The 10,994-nt window shown below is 45.1% G+C and overlaps 1 protein-coding gene across 2 annotated transcripts; it reads left to right on the plus strand.

The window, feature by feature from the left end:
* Positions 1 to 1,034: 1,034 nt before the first annotated feature.
* ZNF774 (zinc finger protein 774) lies at positions 1,035 to 9,096 on the plus strand. Of its 2 annotated transcripts, XM_006058278.3 has the most exons (5): positions 1,037 to 1,226; positions 1,847 to 1,973; positions 3,391 to 3,513; positions 6,527 to 6,633; positions 7,714 to 9,096. In XM_006058278.3, the coding sequence occupies exons 3-5, from the start codon at positions 3,407 to 3,409 to the stop codon at positions 8,952 to 8,954; spliced, it is 1,455 nt and encodes a 484-aa protein (XP_006058340.2). In that variant the 5' UTR covers positions 1,037 to 1,226; positions 1,847 to 1,973; positions 3,391 to 3,406; the 3' UTR covers positions 8,955 to 9,096. The 2 variants fall into 2 exon arrangements, with proteins under 2 accessions (XP_006058343.2, XP_006058340.2); XM_006058281.3 differs by lacking the exon at positions 1,847 to 1,973 and having other exon boundaries at positions 1,035 to 1,226.
* Positions 9,097 to 10,994: the final 1,898 nt, after the last annotated feature.

A 10,994-nucleotide genomic window follows, 5' to 3' on the forward strand; every position in this document is an offset into this window, starting at 1 on the left:
TGCAAATGGCATTGTTTTGTTCTTTTTAATAACTGAGTAGTATCCCATTGCATATACATAACACATCTTTAGCCACTCATCTGTCTGTGGACACTTAGGCTGTTTCCATGTTTTGGCTGTTGTGAACAGTGCTGCTATGAAGATAGGGGTGCATGAAGCTTTTTAAATTACAGTTTTATCCAGGTATAGTCCCGGGAGTGGATTGTTGGATCATATGGTAATTCTGTTTTCGGTTTTCTGCCGATGTACTTTCTTTTCTTAAAATTGCAGTGAAACAACAGAGTAGATAGGCATACCTTTTCATTGTAAGGAAAGGCTTTCATTATTTTTTAGGTAGTCCCCGCCTCCCCCACACACCCTCTACACTGGCCCCCAAGTGAACACTGGTTCTCAGATAAGATCCAGGAATCTCCACCGTTTGGAACCCAATACCACATTTCCTAGAATACTTGACGCTGTCGCAGGCTTCCTCTGGCTATAACGGAAAGGAGATTCGCCTTAAAATTGTGCTGCTAATAGAGGAAAGCAGAAAGTCTGTTTTCTACTTAACGGCTCCTGACTGGGGTCTGTTATGTCCAGTCTGAGTTGGCCCGGAACTTGGCGACGGGACACACCATTCAGGCTCTGGCCGCCCCGGGTTAGGGCGGGGACCCGGCAGAGGAGGCTGCACCCCAAGGTCGTAGCGCCGAGCTGCTCCTCTCTCTGGAAGGCTAGGTGGCAGAGCGCGGGAGATGCCGTGTTTGGTACCGGGCTGCTCTGCGCCAGTCAGGTGAGGCCCGGAGGTTCGCATCTTCAGATCCCTCTCTGATTATAGTCCTTGGATCCCCTTCTCAGCTCCGAAGAGGCGGTCCTAGCGACCAGGTAGCTCGGGAACTGGGTTTAGTATACTTGTCACCGCTGGGAACCCGGCTTTCCGGGACTCCCAATCCTTTGAGGTCTCGCTCAGAACTACATTTCCCAAAAGGCTCCGCGGTGATTGAAATCTCTCTCAGCCTATGGACGGGGAAGACTTCTCGGCCTAAAAGCTGAGAGGCCAATGGCCAGAGGACGGGGGCGGTGTTTTCCGGCTGCTGGCTGCCTTGCCGGGCGTCCCACCTGTGTCCCCACAGCCCTGTCACGAATCCCGGTCGGGTTCTGGGCAGAACCGCCACGGTGTAGCGGGCCGGCTGCTTCTCGGCGGTGGAGGACCCTCGCTCGGTGTTCCATCCGGGGTGGGCCCGGGGGCGGTGAGTGATCCGGGGAAGGAGACGGCGGCTGCAGCCTCGGAGCTGCTGAGGGGCGTGGATGGGGCTCGCCCAGCGCCCCGAGGTTGTCCCTGCCGGGTTCCTGCGCTCGCTTTTCAGAGCCCACGGGTCTTGCTGAGGAGTGGGAGAGGTGGCTGCACTTTTCTCTGCCGGCGTCGGGATAGCTCATCCTCTTAGTCTTTTTTTCTTTCTTTCTTTTTTTTTGCTCCTCGGTGATAGTCTTCTGGTTTCAGTTTAGCTTTGCGACTCACTGATCGCTGCACCCGGATTAGGGCCTGCAGCACCGCGAGGGAGGAGAATGGGTCTCGGTCCTAGCCATACGGTCATGTTCCTATTAATAAACCCAGTGAACCAACTAGTGCTTCTCACAGTGGCACTTAGTCACAGCACCACAGGCTCTAGGGCCTTTGAGGTCACCTGAGGTCACCTGTACAGGGGGCAACACACTGGGTGGGAAACAGCGTTTGTCTAATCCTAAGAGTTCTCCATCCCGTGTCTCTTGCAGAGGGGCCTTGCTGTGGGTCTGTAATGGATGTAGAAATAAAATGTTTGCTCAGGCTCATGACAGTGTTCGCATCCTAATGACATTTTTTTTTATTAAGGTTTTAAACCAGAGAGATGACATGTATTCCCAGTACATTCTAAGTGGCCAGTAGCAATGTCTGTAAATGCATCAGTGTTCCCAGGAAAAGTGTTTGTGTGTTCTAGTAGTACCAGGTGCTGCGACAGGTAAGACAAAAGATGAAAGAGTCAAACTTCCTCACCCCAGTCTAGTCCATACTCCACTGAAACGCAGAATTCTTTGTAGCAGATTCAGCTTGCTAACTTGTATTTGTTTCTATTGGAAACTCTTTAAGTGGAAAAATGAACAAAAACCCCAACATTATCTTATATATATTTTTGTGACTCCTACTGCCTTACAGCATATTGATTACTGAATGACTTAATGATTCATCCAGTAACCTGACCCTCTCCCCACAGGTAATTTCTTCATGATACTGATGTTGGTTTTATTAATGTCTTAATGATTGTTTTCATCCCCCAAATATTTTGTTTTATGCTTATCCCCATTAAATTTCACTTAATTTTACAGTTTATCCATGTTGTTTTTTTCAGTCCATGTCTTTTGAGTCCCACTTCTGACTGCATTAAACCTTGAAATAGAATGATACCTAGGACAGTTCCCTTTGGACTTCTGCCCAGTTTAGCTCTTGAAATTGACACTAAATCTACAAGACAAGAAAAGTCAGCCTTTCTCATAACTAATCTAAGTCTAATTAAGTCCGAAATCTCCTAGCTGAGGAAAATGTCGTTGGAGAGAATCCAGTGCTTTCCAGAAATCAAGTTATACCTACACACTCCCCTCTGTTTTTCTTGTCCATTGTGGACAATTTCTTCCTCAAAACAGTCATGTCTTCAAAAGAGTGAGGGTTCTACAGATGTGTTTGGAGGCCCAGTCCTCACTTTGTGATGAGAAATTTGGCCACAGGAATGATTATGTAAAAACAGAAAAGAAAAGCATCCCTTCTATTGTTGACAGCATTTGTTATTGTTGTTGTTCAGTCTCTAGGTCGTGTCCAACTCTTTGCAACCCCATGGACCGTAGCGTGCCAGGCTTCCCTGACCTCCAGTATCTCTCTGAATTTGCTCAGATTCATGTCCATTGAGTTGTTGACGCTATCTAACCATATCATGCTCTGCTGGCCCCTTCTCCTCCTGCCTTCAATCTTTCCCAGCATCAGACTCTTTTCCAATGAGTCGGCTCTTTGCATCAGGTGGTCAAAATATTGGAGCTTTAGCTTCAACATCAGTCCTACCAGTGAATATTCAGGGTTGATTTCCTTTGGGATTGACTGGTCTGATCTCCTTGCTGTCCAAAGGACTCTCAAGAGTCTTCTCCAGCACCATAATTTGAAATAATCATTTCTTCAGCACTCAGCCCCCTTATGGTCCAACTCTCACATTCATATGTGACTAATGGAAAAACCATAGCTTTGACTTTACGGACTTTTTTCAGCATTTACCTCAGAGCTGTTCTGGTTGAGGGGGTTTTTGTTTGGGTGTAGTGGTGGCTGTCTTTTGGTTTTGAGATAATGGTGAGAATGTCTAGAGAACTCTTGATGCATACTGAGATCTCTTGCTTTAGGAACTGATGACCCTCAATGATGTGGCTGGGGACTTCAGGGACAAGTGGGTTACCTGGACACTGTTTAGAGAGTCCTCTTCAGGGATACCACCCAGCACAGATACAAGAATGGGCTCTCAAAGGGTAAGGATGCAATTTTCCTTCATCTTAGCTTTATTAATATAATTTTTAAATTTTTTGGTTGTGCCGAGTGGCCTGTGGGATTTTAGTTCCCTGACCAGCGATTGAACCCATGCCCCCAGGCAATGAATCTTGGAGTCCTAACCATAGGACCACCAGGGAAGTCCCTTTATCTTAGTCACTTTGAGAGGGCCCAGATCTAAGTGGTCTCTGGGGATGTTGGTCTCTTAGAGCTCCAGCTCTCTGTGAGAGTAATTGTCACCTCGCTGGCAGAAAAAGAATGACTTCTATTTTTATGGCACTTAGTGGTTTTCAGATTTCTTTGATATTTTTCTGATTGATATCTTACCATAACCCTTTGATATATGTATTTTCATTCCCCTTTTCCAGCTGAGGACCCTGAGACTGAAAGTTAAGTGGCAAAAGTGAGCCCAACCCAGGTCTTTGTGGAAAAGGGAAGGTGCTCTCCCCAGAGTTTTTTTCCCATCACTTAAACAAACAAACTGACCCCTCCAGTGCTCTTTCTAAAATACCATGGGAATTCTGCCTTTTTTGGGGCTGTACCATGAGGCACACAGGATCTTAAATCCTTAACCAGGAATCGAACTCATGTCCCTTGTGGTGGAAGCACAGATTCTTAAACACTGGATCACCTTCTTTCTGGGATGTCTCTCCTCCTTTCTGCTTTGAAAGTGAAAGTGAAATCGATCAGTTGTGTCCCACTCTTTGCTACCCCAGGGTCTGTAAGCTACCAGGTTCCTCCATCCATAGGATTCTCCAGGCAAGATATTGGAGTGGGTTGCCATTTCCTTCTCCAGGGGATCTTCCCAACCTAGGGATCAAACCCGGGTTCTTTCTGCTTTACTTCATATCTATTACACAAGTAATATATATTCACTAAAGGAAAAGATAAGCAAAATGAAAACAAAAGTCATCTATGAAGAGTTATGACTCTTCCAGCCATTTTCCTAAGCATATATACAATTAAAAAAAAAAGAAAATAAAAATGATTGGGATCATACTGAATATTCAGTGGTATATCTTACTTTCATACACAATGTACTGTGAATATATTTTAACAATAATATCTGTACATTACTTAAAGTAACTACTTAGTATTTTATTGTATGGAATACAGTAATTACATTAAATTGAACCATACATGTGACTGTTTTTGGACTATTTTTAACCTATAAACTGGCAATTTTGGATGGCTCAATCAAATGAAATTATTTCTTTGTTGGGAGCTATTTGGGTCATTTTAAATTTTCACCAGTATTGTGATGAGGCTGTCTTAACTTATTGTCTTTTTTAAAGTCTTGTTTATTGAAATAATTAGTTAACAGTTAGCTAATATGTATATTTTTTGCACAGTGTCCTTGTTTGTTTACTTTTGTTCACTTCTTTAGACTCTCTAGAAATTTCTGGGTTTGAGAATAGATACATTTCTAAGATATTTGGTATTTTTGCCAAATGTCTTCCAAAAAGACTGAATCAATTTATTTATTCCTGTTAGCATTATATCAAGTGTCTATTTCTTCATATTTTATCTATCATGGGGGGTATTGTAATCTAAGAGTGTAGGTAAAATAATAGTGATAGCGAACATTTATTGAGGACTTAATCATTTAATCCTCATGACAACTCTGTAAGGTAGGTCTTTTTAATTAAATTTATTTATTTATTTTTGGCTGTGCTGGGTCTTTGTTGCTGCACAGACTATTTTCTAGTTGCCGTGCAAGGGCTTCTTGTTGCAGTGGCTTCTCTCGTTGCAGAGCACGAGCTCTTGGGCGCTCGGGCTTCAGTAATCATGGCACGTGGACCCTAGAGTACTCCCGGGCCCTAGAGTACAGGCTCAGTAGTTGTGGGCTTAGTTGCCCCTCAGCATGTGAGATCTAACCCCCAAACCAGGAATTGAACCTGTGTTCCCTGTATTAGTGACTTTAGAGACATAGTAGTTCCATGGCATGTGGGATCCTCCCAGACCAGGGGTTCAAACCCATGCCTCCTGCATTGGCAGTCGGATTCTTTACCACTGAGGCACCAGGGAAGCCCTAAGGTGGGTTTTATCATTATCCCTAATTTATAGATGAAGACACAGAGACACAAGGAGTTTAAGTAACTTTCCTGAGGTCACACATCTAGTCAGAGACATAGTTAGGATTCAAATTCAGACAATAACACTCTTGAGTTTACACCTCTTTACCTTTATACTGTATTCCCTGTGTGTCATTGTTTTAATTTGAATTTCTTTGGCTAATGATGAGTTAAAAGTTTTTCACATATTTATAGGCTGCTTTATTTTCTTTTGTGAATTGCCCATTCATGTCCTTTGTCCCTTTTTTTCTCTACAAGTGTTTGTCTTTTTCTCATGGTTATATTGACTGCTGCCCTTCTGGGAAAATTTAAAAACCAAACATTATAGTTAACTTCCTTGATTCTTTCTAAGGGTGAGGTCATGGCGGCTTTGTTTTGATAAAGTTATCTCTCCATATGAGTTTAGCCTTGTGCCTTGAGGGATGAGTTATTGTGCTTATTCTAGAGTTTCTATCACCCAAGTCTGATTTTTTTTTAATGGGAAGCAAAGAGCTTTTTCTCAGCCTCTTGGGGAGATCACCCTGTTTTATCACGACATCATGGCTGCCCTTTTCATTTTCATTTATTTATTTTTGGCTGCACTGGGTCTCTGTTGCTGCACACAGGCTCCTCTAGTTCAGTGCACAGTTTCCTCATTACAGTGGCTCCTCACTGCAGAGCACAGGCTCTGGAGCCAGGGATCGGTAGTTCTGGTGCACTGGCTTAGTTGTCCCGCAGCATGTGGAATGTTCCCCAAACAGACCAGGGATCTAATCTGTGTCCCCTGTATTGGCAGGTAGATTTGTAACCACTGGACCACCGAACATACATGAGAATTTCCTGGGGTGGTCTCCTGTACCTGGGGAAGAAGAGGGGTTTGCATTTTCTCAAGCCTTATATGATGGCTGAAATTAACATCCTGTGTTCACCTTCCTTATAGGATTTCGAAACCAAGTGTAACCTCCCAGCTGGAGCAGAAAGAAGAGGCATGGGTCCTACCACTGCAAAATTTTGAGGCAAGGAAGATCCTGAGGGAAAGTCACACAGGTGAGATGTGTTACCTGGTGTGTGGAAGTCTAACATTTCAGCCCTTGTTTAGTTAAGGAATTTGGAATGCTGCCCTAGACTTTTTTTTAAAAATTATTTATCTTTGGCTGTGTTGGGTCTTCATTGCTTCATGTGGGCTTTCTCTGGTTGTGGCGAGCAGGGGTTACTCTCTACTTGCGGTGCATGGGCTTCTCATTGCAGTGGCTTCTCTTATTACAATGTGTAGGCTTTAGAGCTCGTGGGCTCAGTAGTTGTGGTTCACAGGCTTAGTTGTCCTGCAGACTGTGGGATCTTCCCTGACCAGGGATTGAACCTGCATCCCCTGCATTGGCAGGCAAATTCTTCACCACTGAGCCAGCAGGGAAATCCTCCCCTAGACTTTGTTCTCGCTATTAGAAGTTTAACTTTGACTTCTGGACCATCCGTCATTGACCAAATAAGGTCTTCATTTAAATTAAACATTTCACTTTTGTCTAGACTCTAACATCATTGAAAAAAGTTGCCCAGTTCTGACAATATGTGTTTTACTCTTGATATCAAGGTCACCTCAAGGTTCATTGGACCATCTTAAAATAAAAAGGGCTTGGGAATTCCTTATGTCATGAATGGGAAGCTCAGTGATCTTCAGTGAACTCTTCAGGAATCAAAATGAGAGTAGTCAGACTAAATGTCATCTGTTGCAAAAACACTAATTTTAATCTTCTTGCTGCTTTCTGCTGATCTTTCCTGATTGATGTTTAGTCGCTAAGTCATGTCTGACTCTTTTGCAACCCCATAGTCTGTAGCCTGCCAGGCTCCTATGTACATGGGATACTCTAGGCAAGAAAACTGGAGTGGGTTGCCATATCCTCCTCTAGGGGATCTTCCTGACCCAGGGATTGATCCCGAATCTCCTGAATTGACAGGTGGATTCTTTACCACTGAGCCGCCAGGGATATACTCTTCAGGAATCAGAATGAGAGTAGTCAGATTAAATGTGGTCTGTAGCAAAAATACTAATTTTACTCTTTCTTGCTGCTTTCTGATGACCTTTCCTGATAAGTAATAACTTCATCCTGTGTTACTCTGTTAACTTTTCAGAATTTAAGAATCAGGTGGTACAATTCGATCAGGACGTTTCCGAAACGGCAGAACCATGTGGAACATCCTTAGAAGGGGCCAATAAAGATATTTCTCCTCCTCCTAGTTGGGGAGGAAACTGGGAGAGGGGTCTTGAGTTAGAAGGGCAGCATGGAACCCTCCTGGGAGAGGGTCAGCAGGGGCCCTTTTCACAGGAGAAGGAATTAAACAAGCTCCTGGAAGGATATATAGGAAAGAAGCTGGTGTGTGCGGAATGTGGGAAAAGCTTTAACCAGAGCTCCTATCTCATAAGGCACCGAAGAACCCATACTGGCGAGAGGCCCTATAAGTGCATGGAGTGCGGGAAAGGCTTCAAACAGAGTTCAGACCTCGTCACCCACCGCAGAACACACACAGGAGAGAAACCCTACCAGTGCCACAGGTGTGAGAAGAAATTCAGCGACAGCTCGACCCTCATCAAACATCAGAGAACCCACACGGGCGAGAGACCCCACCAGTGCCCCGAGTGTGGGAAGACTTTTGCACGGAAACCACACCTCACAGTGCACCAAAGAACCCACACAGGGGAGAAGCCCTACATGTGCCTCCAGTGTCACAAGAGCTTCAGTCGCAGCTCCAATTTCATCACCCACCAGAGGACCCACACGGGAGTGAAGCCCTACGGGTGTCGCGATTGCGGGGAGAGTTTCAGCCAGAGCTCGGATCTGATTAAGCACCAGCGAACCCACACGGGAGAGCGGCCCTTCAAGTGCCCCGAGTGCGGGAAGGGCTTCCGAGATAGCTCTCATTTTGTGGCCCACATGAGCACTCACTCGGGAGAAAGGCCCTTCAGCTGTCCTTACTGCCACAAGAGTTTCAGTCAGAGCTCGCACCTGGTCACGCACCAGAGGACACACACGGGCGAGAGGCCTTTTAAGTGCGACGGCTGTGGGAAGGGCTTTGCCGACAGCTCTGCCTTGGTCAAGCACCAGCGGATCCACACCGGAGAAAGACCCTATAAATGTGGTGAGTGCGGCAAGAGCTTCAACCAGAGCTCCCACTTCATCACCCACCAGCGGATCCACTTGGGAGACAGACCCTATCGCTGCCCTGAGTGTGGCAAAACCTTCAATCAGCGTTCCCATTTCCTCACACACCAGAGAACGCACACAGGAGAGAAACCCTTTCACTGCAGTGAATGCGACAAGAGCTTCCGGCAGAAAGCACACCTTTTGTGCCATCAGAACACTCACCTGATGTAGGAAATAGTCTTAAATGCTTCTTTTCCTCCCTTCCAAATTTCCATCGCTGTTATCTTTGTTTCTGTTTTTGTCTTGGCTGCGCTGCAAGGCATGTGGAACCTTAATTCCCTGTGTGCATGCTCAGTCGCTCAGTCATGTCCAACTCTTTGCAACTCCAGGGACTGCAGCCCTCCAGCTCTTCTGTCCATTGGATTTTCCAGGCAAGAATACTGGAGTGGACTGCCATTTCCTTCTCCAGAAGATCTTCCCGACCTGGAGTTTCAACCACTGGACCACCAGGGAAGTCCCACCGCTATTATCTCAAAGTGCTCCAAATAGAGAAAAGCTGAGCATTTGTAGCTCATGTCAGGCCTTAATCTTTTCTCTTTTTCTGTTTTTTCATGGCCAGGATAAACCTAGAGGGTCCAGTGTTCTAAACACAAAAGGCATTCCTTCAGTGTTTTTGACTGACTTATAGAGAAATGTGAGTTTCATGGTTGATGCCTGGTTACTAAAAGAGAAGTGAGATAAATGTAGTCATTTTATCATTGCGTGTGCGCTAAGTCCCTTTGGTCCTGTCCAACTCTTTTCGACTCCATGGGACTGTAGGCCACCAGGCTCCTCTGTCCATGGGATTCTCCAGGCAAGAATACTGGAGTGGGTTGCCATTTCCTCCTCCAGGGGATCTTCTTGACCCAGGGATCCAAACCAGATTGCTTGCATTGCCGGCAGATTCTTTACCACTGAGCCACTAGGGAAGCCCTAAATGACTAATTATGGGTCATGTAATTAACTCACAGAAAAGCCAGAATCTGTCTGCAGGTCTTCTCTTCCACAACATGGAACAGACCAGCTCTGGGTGCATCTCCGAGGCACCACAGGACTGAAGGAACCATATTATGTCCATCAAACCACTCTGAAATTGGAGATGATGCAGGGAGGTAAGCTAAGTTCCCAACAGCTTTACAGGGTCCCATGCTGGGCTCCTTGATCCTCATGGCATATGTAAGTGGGTAAGGAGGGAGTTGGGTGTTGAACACTCTGGAGAGAAAGGTGGGAGACTGAAGGTTTTTCTTTCAAGCTTTCCTGTGTCAATACAAACTAATATATCAACCTTGGAACACTAGTCCTCTTCCATTATATGGAGTGCCATCTGAGTGCTATAACAGGGGATAGAACTCAGCTGATGACCTATACACCTTCTTTAAAAGATAATTGATCAGAGGGACTTCCCTGGTGGTCCAGTGGCTGAGACTCTGTGCTTCCAATGCAGGGGGCCCAGGTTCTGTCCTTGGTCAGGGAACTAGATCCCACCTGTAGAACCTAAGCATTCAAATGCCACAACTAAAGATTCTGCATGCTTCAATGAAGAGCTGGTGCAGCCAAATAAATAAAAAGTATTAAAAATTTTCTGTCCTTTATTGTGCCCATCTTTGCATGAAATATTCCCTTGGTATCTCCAGTTTTCTTGAAGAGATCTCTAGTCTTCCCCATTCTTTTGTTTTCCTCTATTTCTTTGCATTGATCACGGAGGAAGGCTTTCTTATCTCTCCTTGCTATTCTTTGGAACTCTGCAAAAAACCAGTCAATCCTCAGGGAAATCAGTCTTGAATATTCTTTGGAAGGACTGATGCTGAAGCTAAAACTCCAATTTGGCCACCTGATGTGAAGAACTGACTCATTGGAAAAGACCCTGATGCTGGGAAAGATTGAAGGCAGGAGGAGAAGGGGACAACAGAAGATAAGAAAGTTGGATGGCATCACCGACTCAATGGACATGAGTTTGAGCAAGCTCTGGGAGTTAGTGGTGGACAGGGAAGCCTGGTGTGCTGTGCAGTTCATGGGGTTGCAAAGAATCAGACATGACTGAGTGACTAAACTGAACTGGAAGTATTAAAAAATAGATAATTGAATGGGAAAAAAAATCTGGTTAATTCAGTGCTGTAAGTTCCTAAAATGTGATCCCTGACCAGCAGCATTATCATCATCTGGGAACTTGTTAGAAATGCAAGTTCTAAGTCCCCATTCCAGACTTAATGAATTGGAAGCTAGGGGTGGGAC

This window comes from Bubalus bubalis, chromosome 20, assembly GCF_019923935.1.
Source record: "Bubalus bubalis isolate 160015118507 breed Murrah chromosome 20, NDDB_SH_1, whole genome shotgun sequence".
Taxonomy (NCBI): Eukaryota; Metazoa; Chordata; class Mammalia; order Artiodactyla; family Bovidae; genus Bubalus; species Bubalus bubalis.